The sequence below is a fragment of the Erythrolamprus reginae genome, chromosome 9 (genome assembly GCF_031021105.1).
Source record: "Erythrolamprus reginae isolate rEryReg1 chromosome 9, rEryReg1.hap1, whole genome shotgun sequence".
Lineage (NCBI taxonomy): Eukaryota > Metazoa > Chordata > Lepidosauria > Squamata > Dipsadidae > Erythrolamprus > Erythrolamprus reginae.
In genome coordinates this window covers 37,101,839-37,122,506 of record NC_091958.1, presented here as the reverse complement: position 1 = coordinate 37,122,506, position 20,668 = coordinate 37,101,839, and the positions used below count along the sequence as shown (strand labels likewise).

The window sequence follows — 20,668 nt, the reverse complement described above, 5'->3', positions numbered from 1 at the left end:
ATGACCTGCTGTCGTAAAAAGCCTTCGCGAGGCAGGTGCACGAGGCTCCGCCCATTCTCGGGGAGGGCGGCTTAATGAAACGCCAAAACACATGTTCCTCTGGGCAGCGATTTGGGGAAACGATAGGCAGACAAGCGAGGCTCCGCCCATTCTCCTCGGGGGAGCGGTTTGAGGGACAGCGAGGCAAAAAAACATGAGGCTCCGCCCGTTCTCGGGGCGGGCGGCTTGAGGAATCGCGAAACAAACACACCAGGCACCGGCCATACAGTATTCATATTTTGAAGGAACGCTAAGCCGACAAATGAGGCTCCGCCCATTCTCCAGGAGGTCGTTTGCGGAATCGCGAGACATGCGCACGAGAATTCGCCCATTCTCGGAGAGGGCAGATCGCGAGATAGAGATGACGCTTTGCCCATTCTCGGGGTGGGCGGTTTGAAGGACCTCGAAGGAGTCACACGGGGCTCTGCCCCTTATCCTCGGGGGAGGCGGTCTGTGGAACCGTGAGGGAAATAAACGAGGTTTCACCTATTTTCCTCAGGGGAGCGGTGTGAGGGAACGCCCGAGGCCATCTCAAGCCATCGCTGAATAAACCCCCAATAAACAATGGGGGCTGCTCCAAAAAGCATAAAGGATTCAACTAGCTGAGGGGTAGACAAAGTTGGCTTTTCTACGACATGTAGACTTCAACTCCCAGAATTCCCGAGTTGGCTCAGGAATTCTGGGAGTTGAAGTCCACATGCCAACTTTGCCTACCCCTGAACTTAACCGAATTTACTAGTCGCCAGCCAGCCTTGGGAGGGAGTCCACAGAAGCAGCACACCCTGTGAAGGATTAGCTGTTCACTTTATTGTAAGGTTATATTCACTTTTGAAGACAGCAACGTCTACTTTTTGGATAAAGATCGTCATTGGTTTTGGGGAAAAAAGGTAAAAGACGCTGTGCTGCCCCCAGATATTTAAGATATTGCATTAGGGAAAATGTTGTGAAATTGCACTCTGGGTAATGTAGTTCTACATGTGACTACATTTCTGTATTCCTTTTGGCTCTGACTCAGCCAGCACGTATATGCTCCACTTAGAGCCTGGGTCAATTCAACCTCTTTTTACCTGCACAATGGGAAAGATTATACTGCAGAAGAATAGCATCATAACTGTGAGTTATTGTGAGAATGCCTGTAATAAAATGATCTGTGATATTTCATTGTGCTGAGTTATCTGACTGGGAAAAGTTGAGCTTGTACCAAAACAGTAAAAAGAGGCAGTAAAAAGAGGAGAAATTCATGTCCCCTGGCACAGCTGCAAGCCTTCAAAGCAATCACTGCTGCCTTAAAGAAGTAATCAGCCTACTAAAAAGGATTAAACCTCCCTCTGGTTCCCTGCAAACTTAATAGCCTGAAAGAGGTCTGACCTCTCTTTTGATGACCAGAAGCCTTAAATTCTCTTTCTGGGGGTGCTGCATGCTATGTTACTGCCTTCTGAAGCCATAAGATTAAGAGAAAAGAAATCCCCACCACTTCTTTCCCCTCAGTTACTGCCTTGGAAAAGTATTGCTCTAATTTGTTCAGCATAAGGGAAGAAGGGAGGCACATTTCCATTTAATGGCTATTATGCTTGCCTGTTTCAACTATTTGTGCATCTACAAACTCAGGGTCTTTGCCTCTCCACAACACTAACTAAGAAGCCTATATTAAAGTTATGCCTGAGAATTGAATGCTTGTTCTAGAAAACTGCACATGGCTCCCTTTAGACAAAGGAAGGGCCAGTGCACCTAAGCCTTTACTAGCAAACTGCGCTATCTACTGGTTGAAGTGGAAATCCACTTGAATACGCCTAAGCCTTAGCAAAAAAGCAGTGCCGTCTGGTGGTCACACTCTGAATCTCAGTTAAAATACGCCAAAGCTTAGAATACGCTCACCGCCTCCCTCTACTGGCCACCAGCTGAATTTTGCTAAACACACTAAAGCCAAACAAGCCAAGTGTAGCCTACTACCAAGCCTATAGCGCACCCTGTTGTTCAAAGCAAGCCAAGCCAGAGCAAGCCAAGCAAAGCAAGCCAAAGCAAGCCAAGCCAAGCAAACGTAAGCAAGGCAAGGCAAGCCAAAGCAAGCCAAGCCAAGCGAACCTAACAAGCCAAGCCAAGCCAAAGCAAGCCAAACAAAGCAAACCTAAGCAAGCCAAGAAAAGCCCAAGCAAGCATAGCAAAGCAAAGCAAGCCAAGCATAGCCTAACAAGTCAGTCTGGCAAGAAGCAAAGCAACAGCAAGCAGCGGACAGCAAAGAGCAAAGCCTAAGTACCTCTCACTCTCGAACACCAGCAGCACCTCCTAGTGGCTGTGGACAAGCAACTAAATATGGAGTGGGAACAATTCAACAATTCCTCATAAGCAGAGCCTATATGAGGAATGGAACAAGTACTAGCAAAATATGGAAAAACTTTGGAAGGATTTGTTATATCTCTCAAATATCAAGGAAGAAGAGCTTTCTCCACGTCGTATTCGGTCACTACATGGAGAGTGCAAGGGAACTCTCATACTTTGGAAAAACTGTGAATGGGAGCTAATCGACATTCAGCAGAAGTTACAAGATGAGGACTTTCTGAAGGACATACGAACTATCCAGCAGACAAACAAAAAACGAGCGAAGTTCCTCTTACGCAAATTTAATTTTTTCAAACCCATGGAAGATGAAGAGGCACAAATTGAAGCAGAAATAGCCAAACTTGACCATTTGATGAGTAAGAAGACAGGCCCAAACAACAATGGCAAGGCCTATGAAAAAGAACAAGATTCACTACAGCAGGGAGGTGAATCTCAACATCTAGAAATACCAAAAGGTCAGGCATGTGACATCGCACACTCTGTATCACAAGATCCCTCCCTCACCATTACAAAACAGCCTGATGGACCAAGATGTTAAGGGTAACCAAGGAGATCCTTCAGCAGCGGTGAAGGAGTCCCAGCCAGAAGGTTCACAAGCAATTGTGAAGTGTAACCTCAATGCTGAAGCTGAGACATTCCCATCAAACCTGCAAGACCCCTTGAATGTGGGACACCAGATATATCCAGAGCTATGCCTGGAAAAGGCTGTGAAACCGTATGCAATGATAGACACACAAAGCAACCAATCATTATCTAGGTCTGCATTTCTTGACCTCTTTGACATCCAGACCAAGGAAGCACGCTACACGATGTCAGCGTGCGCTGGATACCATCGCATGGCGGGGAGGAAAACCACTGGATACTGCGTGGAATCATCAGATGGGAGTGCAACATTCACACTATCACCATTGCCAGAATGCAGCAAGTTGCCAGGTAATCGCAGCCAAATCGCATTGCCTGAAGTAGCAAGCAGTATACCCCACTTGAAGCCATGCCAAGAAGACCTCATAACTTTCAAAGACAATCCTGTCCTAGAAGTGACAGTACTCCAGATTAACAAGGAAGACAGTGATGTAGACATATCAATAGAGGACAACAACGAGGACAACAACTTAGCCACCTCAATAGAGGACAATTGTTCTTTACAGCTCATAGAAGGAGAATTTAAACAAGACACTAGTTTATGGTAAACGATTTAGCTTTACTAGATAAATGGTCAAAGCAATGGGAACTTCAGTTTAATGTTTCCAAATGTAAAATAATGCACTTGGGGAAAAGGAATCCTCAATCTGAGTATTGCATTGGCAGTTCTGTGTTAGCAAAAACTTCAGAAGAGAAAGATTTAGGGGTCGTGATTTCTGACAGTCTCAAAATGGGTGACCAGTGTGGTCGGGCGGTAGGAAAAGCAAGTAGGATGCTTGGCTGCATAGCTAGAGGTATAACAAGCAGGAAGAGGGAGATTGTGATCCCCTTATATAGAGCGCTGGTGAGACCACATTTGGAGTACTGTGTTCAGTTCTGGAGACCTCGCTACAAAAAGATATTGACAAAATTGAACGGGTCCAAAGACGGGCTACAAGAATGGTGGAAGGTCTTAAGCATAAAACGTATCATGAAAGACTTAATGAACTCAATCTGTATAGTCTGGAGGACAGAAGGAAAAGGGGGGACATGATAGAAACATTTAAATATGTTAAAGGGTTAAATAAGGTTCAGAGGGAAGTGTTTTTAATAGGAAAGTAAACACAAGAACAAGGGGACACAATCTGAAGTTAGTTGGGGGAATGATCAAAGGCAAATGAGAAAATATTATTTTACTGAAAGAGTAGTAGATCCTTGGAACAAACTTCCAGCAGACGTAGTTGGTAAATCCACAGTAACTGAATTTAAACATGCCTGGGATAAACATATATCCATTGTAAGATAAAATACAGGAAATAGTATAAGGGCAGACTAGATGGACCATGAGGTCTTTTTCTGCGTCAGTCTTCTATGTTTCTAGTGGAAGCTGGGTTGCACCACTGCCCTTTCAACACTCGCCTAACAACCATGAGCAAGCTTCCTCCCACCTTTTTAACCTGAGAAGACTTATGAACAAGAAGCCTGAAATCAAAGTTCATCTGGTGGAGTTCATGGACAAGATGATCCAGAACGGACACGCTGAACTTACCCCATCTCCTAAAAGGAACAAAGAATGGTGGTACTTGCCATTCTCTGGAGTGTACCTTTCACAAAAGCTAGAGCAGGAACGAAAAAGGGAGTCAAGACATACCTCCCTGAGCAGTCTTCAAGGCATCAGTATACAATGCCCGCCTGCCACCATGACGAAGAGAGAGCTGCATGTTTTCTCAGATGCATCCACGCAAACAATAGCAGCCATGGCATATACCAGAATCTACGGCGGGGAGCATAACTCCCAAGCCCCTTTTCCAGCTTCTGTTCCTACTCCTGCTCCTGTTCCTGTGGAACCCTTACCACTTTCTCTTCTAGTTTCTATTCCAGGTCCAGTCTCCGATCCTGATCCTGTTCCAGTTCCTACGACATCTGCTCCTGTTCCTGATCCTGTGGAACCTGGTCCAGGTCCAGTTTCCGATCCTGATCTTGTTCCAGTTCCTACGGCATCTGCTCCTGTTCCAGGTCCAGTTTCTGATCCTGTTCCAGTTCCTACGGCATCTGCTCCTGTTCCTGATCCTGTGGAACCTGTTCCAGTTTCTCTTCCAGGTCCAGATTCTGATCCAGTTCCGTGTTCCTGTCCTGGTTGCACCTGTTCCTTGTCCTGTTGCAGGACAAGAACACATCTCCAAACTCTTGGCACATGGGACTTGTGCTCCAAGTTCTTCCCAGTGCAAAAGACGTTCGCCAAGAAGATCTATGCCATACCAGTCACCAACCTAGTCTTGCTGAAAAGACAGATCGAGCTTCAAGACTGAACTTCAAGTTTTGCATGCCTTGTATCTACCTCAGTGTTTGCATTGTTTGATAATACGCTTCATTTACCTTTGTTATTTAGTTCGGATAGACTGTTATTCTATGCCCTTTATTTAGTCAATTAGATAGTTATGTTACATTGCTTACCCTATGCATTGTTTACCTTAGTAAGATAGTTAAGCTGCACTATTTAGCCTATATCTTTGTTTATTTCAATTTATTCGCTAGTTAGTGTGGAATTTTACAAATTCCAGACGGGGAGTGTGCTGTCCCCAGAGACAGAGATAGTTGGACTGTATTTAGGCATGTCTCTTTAAGATATTGCATTAGGGGAAATGTAGTGAAATTGCACTCTGGGTAATGTAGTTCTATATGTGACCACATTTGTGTATTCCTATTGGCTCTGACTCGGGATGAGGGATAATTGGAGAGAACATTCCAGAGGGTCTTTTGTCTTCACGCTTTCACTAAGTCAGCCAGCATGTAGATGCTCCACCTAGAGCCTGGGTCAATTCAACCTCTTTTTACCTGCACAATGGGAAAGATTATACTGCAGAAGAATCGCATCATAACTGTGAGTTATTGTGAGAATGCCTGTTATAAAATGATCTGTGATATTTCATTGTGCTGAGTTATCTGACTGGGAAAAGTTGAGCTTGTACCAGAACAGACGCCATTTTTGTTAATATAGAACAATCCCCTCTCAAGGGTGGGAACGATAGGCAAAAGAGGCTCTGCCCATTCTCCGGGTGGCCGTTGGCACGATCGCGGGGCATGTGCGCGAGAGCCACAGGCCATTCTCTGTAGCACTTTGAAGGACCGCGAGGCAAACAAATGAGGCTCCGCCCATTCTTGGGGGAGCAGTTTGCAGGAATGACAGGCAGACGCGAGATTCCGCCCATTCTCGGAGAGGGCAGTCTGAGGGACTGTGAAGCAAACAAACGAGGCTCCGACCATTCTCGGGGGAGATATCTATGTTTTAAGTTTGTAAAAGATGATGTCTCTTAATTTTATTGTAAGGTTATACAGTGGTACCTCTACCTACAAACGCCTCTGCTTACGAAAATTTCTAGATAAGAACTCGGTGTTTAAGATTTTTTTGCCTCTTCTCAAGAACCATTTTCCATTTAGAAACCTGAGCCTCCAAAACTAACCAGAAAAGGCAGGAAGAAGCCTCTGTAGGGCCCCTCTAGGAATCTCCTGGGAGGAAACAGGACCACCACCCTCCCTGTGTTTTCCCCAATCGCACACATTATTTGCTTTTACATTGATTCCTATGGGAAAAATGGCTTCTTCTTACAAACTTCTACTTAAGAACCTGGTCATGGAATGAATTAATTTCATAAGTAGAGGTGCCATTGTATTCACTTTTTGAAGACAGCAAAGGCCACTTTTTGGCTAACGAGGATGATTGGTTTGAAAGTAGATGCAGGATGACAAATACATCTGGCTCGTTCTCCAGAAAGATGCTGGAAATAAAATGGAGGCTGATTGGAAAGAAATTGTATTGAGGAGAACCAGCAACAAACCGCTTGTGCTTTTGTGGCAGCTGACCGATTAGCTTGAGGAGTGCAAGGATTTTTATGGAGTTTATGCTATTTTGTAATGTTGAGGTTTTCTTGATGTGCTTTTATTAATGCAGTGATTTTCAAACTTTTTTGAGCTGCGGCACATTTTTTACATTTACAAAATCCTGGGGCACACCACCAACCAAAATGACACAAAATGACACTCTAACACAGTACATATTATACATATAGTTAATATAGTTTCTAAATGTATTTATACTCAGTGTGAAATCTGGGCCTGTTTCAATGAACACAAAAGAGATATCCTGGCAGGAATGGTAGAAAGACACGGGACCTTCCTGGGTGTGGATGAGAGGCAGCCTGCTATTGGTTCATCGCTAGTGGTCAGGATGAATCCTAGAAGGTGATTGGTCAGTGAGTGTTCCCTTTGCTGATAGCTGGAGGGAATGTGAGGGGAATGTTTATGTTCGGATGGAGGTGGCTGGTGGCAGGCCAGATAAATGGCCTCTGCGGGCCATAGTTTGGGGACCCATGTTTAATTTCCCCACGGCACACCTGACCATGTCTCACGGCACACTAGTGTGCCGCGGCACACTGGTTGAAAAACACTGTATTAATGGATTGGTTTTAACTTGTTTTGCAAATGTTCATGATGGCTTCCTTGGTCCTAATCCTGTCAAGCACGTGCAACTGATTTTATCCTGTTATCTATGGCCTCCAGCATGCCTATTTTAATGGGCTGGGATTGTTTTCACTTTTCTCCATGGGGTTAAGGTCACCTTCTGTCCTTAATGCCATCACCTGAAGGTGAAGATATTTTGTGAATAGGCTTGGCCCAGGATTTCTCCTTTTGGGGAAATATAATATTCTACCCTCTTGTAATATTCCGCAAAACATTTCATTCTCTAGGAGGAGGGCATTTCTCACAAAGGGTAAAAGATGTCATTTATGTTAACATTGAGCAGCGCCCTCTCAAGTGAGTGACCCATCCCCAATTTACAATGCAGTCATTTTGGCTCCTCCAAGATGATTCCACACCTCTGCTTAGGTGACCCTGAGGTCCCAGGAAAACCCCCAAGGAACCACAATGGCTCTCAGAAGGTTTTAAGACCACTTGACTGCATAAAAAACACTATCTTGCCATCCCGCTCCATCCTGTCAGAACCCATCACTCCCCCCTCCCACCAACTAATCTCAACTGTCAATAACTCTCTTTCCATCTCTCCCACAACATTTAATACAGCTTTCTGGATAGGAATCAGTCCAGTTACCTTTTCAAACTAAATACCACTTTTGATACTCCCAGAATCATGGAATATCATCAGAACTACTATTACTGAAACAAGAAGGCATGTCAGATATCCCTCATTGCCCAACAGTGTGTTTGAATTAATTTAGTTTGCTTGTTTCTTCTTTAGCTTTTCTTTCTTGGTTTGTCATAAATTATTGTTGTTATTTAAATGTTAGATAGATTCCAAATGTGGTACGGAAGAACCCAGATGGAGGAAGGCAGTGTTTGGATTCTTGGCCTTGGAGGCAGCAAAAATCCAGGAGATCAAGGACTTGCTCAAAGGTAAACAGGACCTGGATGAAGGGAGAGCTATTGGGTGCTCATTAGATAACTTGGATACTGTTTCTACTGCTGGTCCCCTATTCCTTTTGTGGACTTCTTGGTGAGGCCATGGAGGTGATAAAAGCTTGAATAGATCAAATCTGTTGAGAGGCAGAGAGATTTATTGATATAAGAGAGTGAGACAAACATTTTTGTAGATGAGCAGGACTGTGTTTTCTTGTTTTGGGTTTCACCTTAGGCTGGCTGGCTGGCTGATTGGCCAGCTGAATGGCTGGCCTTGGAAGGGAACCACAACTACTAAAACCAGAAATCTCTTCTTTCCCTGCCTTTTCTCAGAAATGGAATATTGCACCATGAATTTCTGCGGCCAACCAGTGCCAACTTAAAATTTCCAGTTCCGGTGGGTGGGGAGCAACAGGGAGGAAGGAGAGCTCTGCCACCGAGAACTACAGTTTAACATCTTTTAGTCTAGCCAAGGTTTGTCCTTGGGATTCATACTTGTACTGAGGGGGTCTTCTGTTTCAGAGGATCGAGTTGGTGTGTCTGGTGCCAGTTAATTTCTGCTCTGCTTTGCTCACTTTTCAACTTATTGGAAGTCATGTTTGAGATCCTATGGCTGGCGGTAGAACATGGCATCCACGCAGGAGAGAGAAGCTGGTGACAACTTGAAAATGAACATCATGCCAAGCCATAAATTTTAATAGTAGACTGGAGCCGATTTGAGAGGGAGCTGAGGGGAGATAAGGACTGGAGAACTTTAAAGTGGTCTGTTGGCTAAAAACAGATTGTGACGGGCTGTAAATTCCTCCTGACGCTTGGAAATTACATTGCAGAGCCGGTCGGTGGGAGGGGTCGGTGAGGGCACTGCCGTTGTATGCAAATAAGGAAACGACTGCTTTGGGGGGGACGCTGCTGTTGGCTGTGAGGGAGACCGAGGGGGGTGCTGCTGGAACGAGGTAGCAGGAGGAGACAAAGCGATGATGCAGCCAGCCTGTGAGGGAGGCTGGTGGGGATGCTGCTGGAGTGCCCGAGGGCAAGGCAATGACACGACTAAACCAGCTTGTGAGAGAAGCTGGGGAGGGGCCATCGGAGAATGCGCAATAGGAGGACTAAGATTGAAAATTACTGCTGAGCTGTGTGGAAGAACGAACAGTGAGACAATCCTGGGGGGTGTTCACCTTAAGGTGGCACCTAAAAAGACAGTATATTGTCACAGAAAGACTTCAACCGACTGTGGATAGCCCTTTAACCATTTAATTTTATCAGACTCCTAACCTTTCTACCTCTAACTCCTTTTAGGAATTTTAAAAACTATTGCACTTTAAGAACCATTGTACTTTAAGAACTATATATACCTCAAGAACTTTATGCACTTTACACCAGTCTTAAGTCTTAAACATTCGAGTTACCACCTTTGAATCTCTTACTTTTTATTACCCTTCCTTTATAGGAGGAGACAAAAGAGGGACAACTTTATCTTTATTTAAATCTTAACTTGTGCTTGACTAATGTTTTTTAACCTCAAATTAATTTTAGTGTTGAGGAGGGTGTGCTGTGTTGGGTTGTATTTTATTAATTAATTTAATTAATTAGTTTATTAATTAGTGACAAATGAATGTTGGAGTGAATGGTTTGTGTTTGAGTGAGAGGGATGAATGTTTAGATAAATGTGGGGTCCGGAGATGAAGAATGGTGCCTCCCTTGTTGGAAATGGGTGGGGCCCTAGTCATAACCCCTGAACTAGTATGTTTGCTAGGATGGGCCTGCCAAGAAGAAGGGAGTCCAGTGGAGGTGGTAGAGTGATTCCAGATGAGGTGGAGAGCCAGGGCATTACGGTCATTACTGGAAGGGTCAAGTATGGTGGGAGCCGAGGAGTAGGCCACTCTCAGAGAACGAGGACTCGATGTTTGGAAGCGATTCCCCGTTCTGGCCCCCTGCTCTCATCCGGTGTAGCTGGTGTCAGACATAGCCAGGGCCCTGGTCTCAGGCTGCTGCTACACAATGCCACGTCGGTTGTCAACAAGGCCCCCTTGATCCGAAATTTATTCTTGGAGGAGGGAGCTGACCTGGCTTGTGTGACCGAAACCTGGCTGGGCCTGGAGGGGGAGGTGTTCCTCTCTCAGAAAGGTGCTCAGATGGGTTTCTGGTCTTACATCAGTATTTCTCTTGGAGCAGTGGGAAAATGATCTGATTTTAAGGGGTTTAGTCACCACACCCTTGTCATGGTCCGATAATTCCCTGTCGATGCTGGACTTTGATTGACCAATCCCCCAGCGCAGGAAGGCGGAATTGATTAGGAGGTTCCGCCCCAGGTGTCTAATGGACCCAGATTGGTTTCAGAGGGAGCTTGGGGAAATTCCCGACTCATTTGTCTGCAGTTCAGCCAAGTCTCTGGTGATGGCATGGAACACAGCCGCGTTGGGGGCTCTAGACCGGATTGCACCTTTGTGGTCTCTCCGAGGTAGCAGACCCTGGAGATCTCCTAGGTTTACTGAGGAATTCGGGGGGATGAAATGCCAAGAGACACCTAGAGCAAGCACGGAGGGCCAGTAGCTCTGAGTCTGGCCGAGCATGGGTAAGGGCTTATATTCAGACTTACCTCGTGGCAATAGCGGTGGCAGTCAGCGTACATTACTGGCCTTATTGCGTCTGCAGATTGTCGCCCAGTCGCCCTGTTTAGGGTGACCCGCGCTCTCCTGAATAAGAAGGCAACGGTGGAGCCCTTAAAGGGGTGGGCTGAAGAATTTGTTCAGTTTCTTGCAGATAAAGTCACACAGATTCAGAATAATCTGGACTCCAAGTGGGCAATATAGGCCAAGGTGACAGGGTCAGGTATAAGTTCCATCATTTGGGAAGAGTTTGACCTGGTAACTCCTGAGGAAGTAGATAAGGCTATGGGAGCTGTGTGTTCCTCCACCTGCTTACTGGACCCGTGCCCCTATTGGCTGGTTTCGGCCAGTCGAGGTGACACGTGGCTGGATCCAGATGTTGATTAATGCTTCCTAGAGTGAGGGGTCATTCCCGCAGCCTCTGAAGGCTGTGGTGCAACCCCTCCTCAAGAAACCGTCCCTGGATCCAGTCGTATTGAAGAACTATAGGCCGGTCACCAACCTGCCCTTTTTGGATAAGGTTGTTGAGAAGGTGGTGGCACACCAGCTCTGATGGTCCTTGGAAGAAGCTGATTATCTAGATTCCTTTCAGTCTGGTTTCAGGGCCGGTTACAGCATGGAAACTGCTTTGGTCGCACTGATGGATGATCTCTGGCGGGCCCGGGATAGGGGACATTCCTCTATCCTGGTGCTCTTCGAACTCTCAGCAGCCTTCGATACCATAGACCAGTGTTTCCCAACCTTGGCCACCTGAAGATATCTGGACTTCAACTCCCAGAATTCCCCAGCCATCATTCTGGATGGGAGCCAACAGGCTCAGACTCAACCCAGACAAGACCGAGTGGCTGTGGGCTTTTCCTCCTAAGGATTCTTTGATCTGTCTGTCCATTGTTCTAGGGGGGGAAACATTGTCCCCTCAGATAGGGTCTGCAACATGGGTGTCCTCCTGGACTCACACCTGAGTTTTCATGACCATCTTTTGGCTGTGGCCAGGGTGACCTTTGCCTAAGTTCACCTGGTTCACCAGTTGCGGCCCTACTTGGACCAGGAGGCTCTCCGCACAGTCACTCAGGCCCTCCTCACCTCCCGTCTTGATTATTGCAATGCGTTCTACATGGGGCTACCCTTGAAAAGTGTTCGGAGACTGCAAATAGTCCAGAATGCAGCTGCGAGAGCTATTAGGTGTGTATACCTTTGCTCTGCGAGCTGCACTGGCTTCCTATTAATCTCCAGGCACAATTCAAGGTGTTGGTTATTACCTTTAAAGCCTTATATGGCTCAGGGCCAGACTATCTACAGGACCGTCTCTTGCCGCATACCTAGACATTCCTGGGAATATGAGTAGATAAATCACATCCAACCGAGAGTTCTAGGCAGTTCACTTGATGTTCATAACTTCGTTCACAGCAGAAGCTCAGAGACCCGACACAGCTAAATTAGTTATTTTATTGTAGACAAAAAAGAAGCCATATATATATTCTGCCTACTGCAGAAGACCAAGAAGTCAACTATTTCTCTGCATCCCTTACATGGTTTAAATTCTAGGCCCTTTTTGAGACTTTGGAAATTTGGTTATTTTCCTTTTGGTCTCGAGAATGGGACATGTTCTAGATTTGCAAAATGGTTCTATATTCAGATTAACAGCGTTGGAAGGAGTCTTGTAGGTCATCTAGTCCAACCCTCTGTCCAAGACCATACTACACCATTTCTGACAGATGGCAGTTCTATCCAGGCGGAGAATCACTTGTTTCCGTCTCACTAGATCCAGCTCTTTTAAGAATGAAATCCAAGTTGCCTCTTGCCATTTTTGATGCTCGGTTTGGCACTGTCCAACTACTATCGCTGCAAACTGGCAACCTTCCATGTTGGTGAGATGGGGACCAATGAGGGATTGGAGAGGTTTAATATTGTTAGCTTTTGGTCTTTCATCCTTTTCTCATCTTCTATAAGTCCCAAAGGCCATCAGATTTCCCATCCTGTTTCTGAGCTTGTCCAGGGTTGACAAAAGCAGGTGGGGGAGGGGAGGTTTCTGCCCCAGTGACATTTTCAGGGGGTTGGGATTACATAACAGGAAGTCCTCATCTTACAACAGCTGATTTAGTGACTGTTCAAAGTTACAACGGCCTGAAAAAAGTGATTTATGACCATATTTCACACCTACGACCTTGGCAGTATCCCCAGGGGCATGGGATCAAAAATCAGACATTGGTCGCTGTGTCCCAGAATCACGTGATTCCCCCTTTGCAACCATCTGACAAGCAAAGTCAATGGGGAAGCCAGATTCACTTAACAACCATGCTACTAACTTAACAAATTCATTAGTTCACTTAATAACTGTAGCCAGAAAAATCATAAAATGGGGCAAAATTCACACAGCAACTGTCTTGCTTAGCAACAGAAATTTGGGGCCATAAATTGGGGTTGTAAGTCAAGGACTACCTATAACCAGGTCACCTCAAGTGTAGAAAAATATCTTTATTTTCTATCTATACACTCACCTCTTCATAAACTAGCTTGCGGGTTCAGATTCTGCAAGTTTCAAAGGGCGTATTCCTGTTTTCAAGAGGGCCTCATTTGGATCAGGAAAAGGTAGCAATAGCACTTAGACTTATATACCACTTCACAGTGCTTTACAGCCCTCTCTAAGCAGTTTACAAAGGCAGCCTCTTGTCCCCAACAATCTGGGTCCTCATTTGACCCACCTCCGAAGGATAGAAGGCTGAGTCAACTTTGAGCCTGCTGAAATTTTATCTGCCAAACTACTGGCAGCTGGTGATCAGCAGAAGTAGCTTACAATTCTGCACTCTAACCACTGCACCACTGAAGATCCTATAGCAATAACAATAACATTTAGAGTTATATACCACTTCACAGTGCTCTTACAGCACTCTAAGCAGTTTACAGTGTCAGCCTATGGCCCCCAACAATTTCGATCCTCATTTTACCCACCTCAGAAGGATGAAAGGTGAGCCAAACTTGAGCCTGCTGAGATTTGAAGTGCCAAATTGTAGGCAGCGGTCAGGCAACAGAAGTAGCCTGCAGTACTGCCTTCTAACCACTGTGCCACCATGGCTCTTAACTTACAAACTGCTTCATTTACAAACCCTTCAAGAAGCACCTTTCCTATTGGAAAGACTTCAGAATCCACTCTCATAAACTTCCTCATAAACTGAGATGGACAAAATTGACCTCAATGCATGAATGGGAGGGCTACAGCAATACCAAAGATTGCCAAGGCTATAAATGCACTCATTTTGCAATCTGATTGGGATTATTCTTCCAGAAGATTCCCGGAGGATAGGAAGGAGGCATCGCTGGTCACAAACACCCTGTGTGAGCTTTGGGTTCCACTTCAAACAAAGGACAAAGCTAGAACAGAAGCTAAGCCAAATTGAATTAAAATTACATTAGAATTCATTACAATCGTTCCCCAAATGCACATTTCCCTTCTGCTGTATTTTTTTAAAAATGCAGTAAGACAATAGCTTTTGGAGGGTTCTGGAGGCTGCAATCACGGATGGGCAGAGCTGGGTGCCCTTTCGAAGCCCTGGAGGGTGCACTGCAGCTGTAGAAGGTTACTCATTTTGCTGCCCCCATTTGACACCAACCCCATTGCAAAAAAAAAAAATAATACCCTGTTTCTGCCAGAGACCTTCCAAACACTTGGGGTTGTCCTTCTGATTCTTTTTTTTTTAAAAAACCTGTTTTCTCACCAAAGGAAGTGCTATCGGCATGTCCAAGTGAAGATGGCTCAAAAATGTAAAATAAAAAGTGACAGCAATAGGTTTACAAGCAACGAAGCAGGGAAGGAAGTTGGCACCTGCAAAGTCCCAAATCCATATAAGCAACTCCTCTGTAAAAGAGATGAGGGTCAAGGCTCGGAACAGATGCTGTGAGTCTTCCAAGATCCTTCCCCTGCTTTTGGAGAGTCCCGTAGGCCCTTGGAGGCAGTGCAGATAACAGACATGTGACATGGAGGGATTTGGCATTTTGAGTTTCCATGTGTGCTTCAGAAGAGACCACATTCTGCAAAGGAATTCCGGAGACAGACAAGTGCAGATCCAACAGCTGCTTTCCCTTTAGAAATCCACCATCGTTCTCTATCTTCAACAGTGCTATGGATCCGTGGCGGTAGAAGTGCATTTTCCAGACTTGATCGCTAGGCACCCGTTGCAAGAAAACATAACCCAGGATTCAAATTCCAGGCTTGAAACCCAAAACCAATCATTTAAGCCTTTGCTAGGTCAAAGGAGATGGCCAAGGACATCAAAAGCATGTCCAGACTTTTTTTTTGTTTTTTGTTTAGCCAGGAGCAGTTTGTGTTGGAGATGAGCATGATCAAACCAATATTTTTAAAAAAGCACTTTATGAATTCCATCTTTCCTATTAGTGAAAATATATATTATATGTATGTACATATATATTTTGGAACTTAAATAAACTATTCTCCAATTCTGAGAAGATATTTGGCCTCTTGGTGCAAGGTGGGATCCTGGCTACTTGAAATCTGCCAGAATATCACTGAAGATGTTCAGGAAAAGATGTGCATGGTAGTCTCGGAAGACCAGAGTGGGTCGGAAACGGATCGATCGGTCCCCACTGCCGCCTAATACCACACCTGAGGGAAGAGAAGGGGGAAAAAAAGTAGGAAATTGTTCTCACGTGAAATATTCAACTGAATTGTGAGAATCTTAGATAGGCAGACCAAATGAGGAGAGAACAAAAACAGCCCAGCATCTCAACTTTCACTAGATGCCCCTCATAAAAAAAAAATTGCTGCCAACCTGCCTTCCATTGAGGACCTGTATACTGCACGAGTCAAAAAGAGGCTGTGAAAATATTTACTGACCCCTCGAATCCTGGACACAAATTATTTCAACTCCTACCCTCAAAATGATGCTATAGAGCAGTGTTTCCCAACCTTGGCAACGTGAAGGTAATGCTGGCTGGGGAATTCTGGGAGTTGAAGTCCAAATACCTTCAAGTTGCCAAGGTTGGGAAACACTGCTATAGAGCACTGCACACCAAGACAACTAGACACAAGAACATTTCCCCCCCAAACACCATTGCTCTGCTAAATGAAGAATCCCCTCACCACTGTTAAACTATTCACTAAGGCTGCATTACTATTACAGTGGTACCTCAAGATACGAACCCCTCGTCTTATGAACAACTCGTGATACGAACCCGGGGTTCAGAAAAAATTTGCCTCTTCTTACGAACTTTTTTCGAGTTACGAACTGGCGTTCGGAGACTGCTGGGAAGCCGCGCGGCTGTTTTAAAAGGTGACAGCCGGGCGGCGGGGCTTCCCAGCAGCCTCCCGAACGCCGGTTCGTAACTCGAAAAAGGTTCGTAAGAAGAGGCAAAATTTTTCTGAACCCCGGGTTCGGTTTGAGAGGTTGCTGGAAAGCCCCCCAGCCCGGCTGTCACCTTTTAAAACAGCCGCGCGGCTTCCCAGCAGTCTCCGAACGCCAAACGCGGAAGTTCGGCTTCGGGAAGCTGCTGGGAAGCCGCGCGGCTGTTTTAAAAGGTGACAGCCGGGCTGGGGGGCTTCCCAGCAACCTCCCGAACCCTGAACTTTTGCCGGGGTTCGGGGGGTTGCTGGGAAGCCCCCCAGCCCGGCTATCACCTTTTAAAACAGCCCCGCGGCTTCCCAGCAGTCGCCGAACGCCAAACGCGGAAGTTCGGGTTTGGCGTTCGGCTTCGGGAAGCTGCTGGGAAGCCGTGCGGCTGTTTTAAAAGGTGACAGCTGGCCTGGGGGGCTTCCCAGCAACCTCCCGAACCCCGAACTTTTGCCAAACTTCTGGGTTCGGGAGGTTGCTGGGAAGCCCCCCAGGCCGGCTGTCACCTTTTAAAACAGCCGCGCGGCTTCCCAGCAGTCTCCGAACGCCGAACGCGGAAGTTCGGGTTTGGCATTCGGCTTCGGGAAACTGCTGGGAAGCGGCGCGGCTGTTTTAAAAGGTGACAGCCGGCCTGGGGGACTTCCCAGCAACCTCCCGAACCCCGAACTTCCGGGTTCGGGAGGTTGCTGGGAAGCCCCCCAGCCCGGCTGTCACCTTTTAAAATAGCCGCGCGGCTTCCCAGCAGTCGCCTAACGCCGGGTTTTTTGCGGGGGGTTTTTTTGGTTGCACGGATTAATTGACTTTACATTGTTTCATATGGGAAACAATGTTTCATCTTACGAACCTTTCGTCTTACGTACCTCCCCCTGGAACCAATTAGGTTCGTAAGACGAGGTATGACTGTACTCTTAGTTTTCTCATAGCTCTTATCACCCATCACCTCCCACTTATGACTGTAACTCATTGCTTGTATCCTTATGATTTATATTAATATTGATTGTTTCCTGGTTGCTTGTTGACCGGCTTGTACTCTATGGCTATCATTTAGTGTTGTACCTAATGACTCTTGACAAACGTATATTTTCTTTTATGTACAGTGAGAGCATATGCATCAAAGAGATATTCCGTGTGTGTCCAGTCACACTTGGCCAATAAAGAATTCTATTCTATAAGATTTTTAATGAAAGCTGGAAATAGAATAGGCAGGTCTACTTCTTCAGCTAGGGGGATCAAAACTTGCTTCTTTGTCCCTTTGATTTAGACATTTCATTGCCGATCTAGTGCTTGACGATATTATCAAGCTTGGTAATGAAACATTGGCAAGAAAACAACCAAGCTTAGAGAGAGAACCAAAGACTCTTTAGTTCAATCTTGGGCTACAGATCTCTTCTGTTGAATCTATGATTTATAAAATGCCAATTTTCCATTTTATTATTATTAAAATTATATATTTATCATTATTCTTATGCGAGCAGTTTTACATTTAAGCATAATTTAGTCCATTAAAAAGTCCCAGTAGGTGGCGCTGTGTGATCTCATTTGGAAGCTAAACTATCTTGTAATACAGTATTTGGATGCCTGTTTAATATGTGGATGGGAGACCATTAGGAGATTTTTAGGACCACAAACTAGACTGAAGTTTTAAAAAAAAACTCTAAAGAAAGCACTAGCAAATTGTTGCCCTATTTTTGTCAATCCCAACTTGAGGTTAAATTCAACCTGGAAGTAGTTTTATTTTTTAAAACATTAAATATGATTTACCAGGTACTTCTCAGTCTTTGAGATCCAGGTGTAGGTCATGAAAACCCAGTCCTGGTTCAAAGCACTACATCTTACCTTTGTTTCTTGCTATTTCGATGAGCTTGTTCCGAGTTGTGTCATTTGGAGTGTCAAAAGAACAGAACGTCCCTCGTCCCCGGGTTCGGCTGATCAGATGAGGATAGCGACTCTACCAAAAAAAAAAAAAAAGTAAAATCAGTTTGTCATCTTGGAAAACCCTCCAAAACATGCTGGGTGGGGGGGAACAGGGAAAGGAAATATAAGGACTGTGGGTGGTGCAGCAGTTAGAATGCAGTATTGCAGGCTAATTCTGCTGACTTCCAAATTGCCAAGGTCGGGAAACACTGCTATAGAGCACTGCACACCAAGACAACTAGACACTTCACCTCACTTCACAACGGTTCTTGTTGTTGAAGGTTTCCTTACCTGTAATTCCAGCAGCCCCATCAACAGGACCTTCCCAGCATGAGTGACATTGCTCAGAAGATCCTCGCTTTTTATGACGTTGATGACCTCCGCTAGTAGAAGGTTCTTGGAAGGGTCTCCAAGCCACGTGTTAAAAATCCTATATGGCTGCAGGGTAGACAATCCAAAAGAGAAAAAATAAGAAGGAGGAGGAGGAAAAGGAACAATTAACCCCTTTCTTTTGTTTTGACATACAGTGATACCTCTACCTGCAAAGGCCTCTACTTACAAACTTTTCTAGATAAGAACCGGGTGTTCAAGATTTTTTTGCCTCTTCTCAAGAACCATTTTCTACTTACAAACCTGAGTCTCTGAAACTGTAACCGGAAAAGACAGTGAGAAGCCTCCATGGGGCCTCCCTAGGAATCTCCTAGGAGGAAATAGGGCTGGAAAAGGCAGGGAGGAGCCTCCATTGGGCCTCTAGGAATTTTCTGGGAGGAAACAGGCTGGAAAAGGCAGGGAGAAGCCTCCGTGGGGCCTCTCTAGGAATCTCCTGGGAGGAAACAGGGCATCCACCCTCCCTGTGGTTTCCCCAATCATACACATTATTTGCCTGTGGGAAAAAATGCTTCTTACAAACTTTTCTACTTAAGAATTTGGTCATGGAACGAATTAAGTTCGTAAGTGACTTATGTCCAGTCCTCACACTTCATAGTGCCCCCCACCATCACAGAATCAAAATTTGGGCTGCTTGACAATCAGCATATAGTAATGACGGTTGTGGGATCTGAAGTCAATGGAGGAAGCTGGGTTTGGTAATTGGCTGTATAATGACCATAACACAAAAATTGGTGATGGCTCTCTTAGCAACCCCACTGCTTAGCCATGGAAGTTCTGGCTGCAATTGTGGTACTAAGTCGAGGACTACCTATATGGCAGACTGTGTGGGAGTGTACGGCAACTTGCCGCAGGACATTTCAATGCTGTATTAATAATTTCATTCAGATATTTTTATCATTGGTGTCCACTTTTGTTTGATGAAATTATTAACTCTTGTATTTCTAGATTGAGTTTCTTCATTTTATTTATTCTGTTGAAATTTAACAGATTAACTTTATAACATCACAATCAAAACTAGAAGGAATTTAACAGAGTTGGAAGGGACCGTGTAGGTCATCTAGTCCATCACCACCCAAGCAGGAGACCCTGCACCATTTCTGACAGATGGCACTCCAGTCTCTTCTTGAAAGCCTCCAGTTGAAGCTCCCACAACTTCCAAAGGCAACTTCTGTTCCATTGGTTGATTGCTCTCACTGTCAGGAAATTTCTCCTTATTGGCAGGTTGAATCTCTCTTTGTTCTGTTTCCGTCCATTAGTCCTTGTCTGGCCTTCAGATGCTTTGGAAAACAGCTTGACACTCTCCTCTCTGTGGCAGCCCCTCAAATATTGGAAGACTGTTCTCATGTCTCTCCTGGTCCTTCTCTTCACTAAACTAGCCAGACCCAATTCCTGCAATCATTCATCTTATGTTTTAGCTCCAGTCTCCTAATCATCCTGGTTGCTCTTCTCTGCACCCTTTCTAGAGTCTCAACATCTTTTTTATAGTGTGGTGATCAAAACTGGATGCAGTATTCTAGGTGTGATCTTAATTTAATCTTTGCATTTGTTGAATTGTCCCGCAATGAGTTGTTTTGCAGCAGGTGGCCCTGCAATGAGTTAGCTGATGATAGTTGTCCCATTTGGCTTACAACTCCCAGAATTCCTCAGCCAGCATTGAGAATTGGAAGTCCACAGGGTCTTAAAAGTGACCAAAGTTGAGAAACAGTGGCTTAAAAGATCTTAAAAACAGAACTTACGGCATTTGCCCGGAATTCCTCCTTGTGGAAAAACCCTCCGGTCATCATTTTCTTGCTGAAAGTCAGGACGTCCGCTGGATCTTCGAGCCCCCAGAACTCATGGGCCCAGAATTTGCCAGTACAGCCCCCTCCCGTCTGTACCTCGTCTATCAAGAAACCGCAGCCATGCTGTTGAGAAAAGCACACCTGAATTTTAGTCCCCTGAAGAAAGGAGTTGGGAACAATTTAAGAAGGAGACGAAATGAGCTTTGCTTTCTTTCTATAAGGTACA

The 20,668-nt window shown here is 45.2% G+C and overlaps 2 protein-coding genes across 2 annotated transcripts in view; one reads left to right on the top strand and one right to left on the bottom strand.

The window, feature by feature from the left end:
* Positions 1–2,466: 2,466 nt before the first annotated feature.
* LOC139172549 (uncharacterized) lies at positions 2,467–6,960 on the top strand. Its single transcript, XM_070761701.1, has 2 exons — positions 2,467–3,309; positions 4,879–6,960. The coding sequence occupies exons 1-2, from the start codon at positions 2,898–2,900 to the stop codon at positions 5,304–5,306; spliced, it is 840 nt and encodes a 279-aa protein (XP_070617802.1). The 5' UTR covers positions 2,467–2,897; the 3' UTR covers positions 5,307–6,960.
* Positions 6,961–12,441: 5,481 nt separating this feature from the next.
* The window catches only part of ABAT (4-aminobutyrate aminotransferase), a 78,344-nt gene continuing 70,117 nt past the window's right edge, over positions 12,442–20,668 (bottom strand). The window contains exons 13-16 of the mRNA XM_070760822.1: positions 20,398–20,565; positions 18,563–18,709; positions 18,194–18,305; positions 12,442–15,633 (exon numbers count right to left, since the gene is read on the bottom strand). Of these exons, the coding sequence (XP_070616923.1) occupies positions 15,512–15,633; positions 18,194–18,305; positions 18,563–18,709; positions 20,398–20,565 (549 nt within the window). The 3' untranslated portion in view covers positions 12,442–15,511. The remainder of the gene's footprint in view (positions 15,634–18,193; positions 18,306–18,562; positions 18,710–20,397; positions 20,566–20,668) is intronic.

Coding starts and splice junctions, on each gene's coding strand:
- LOC139172549 (XM_070761701.1), top strand. CDS start 2,898: ATGGACCAAGATGTTAAGGGTAACCAAGGAGATCCTTCAGCAGCGGTG. Junction 3,310..4,878: donor AGAATGCAGCAAGTTGCCAG/GTAATCGCAGCC, acceptor TTTCTATTCCAG/GTCCAGTCTCCGATCCTGAT.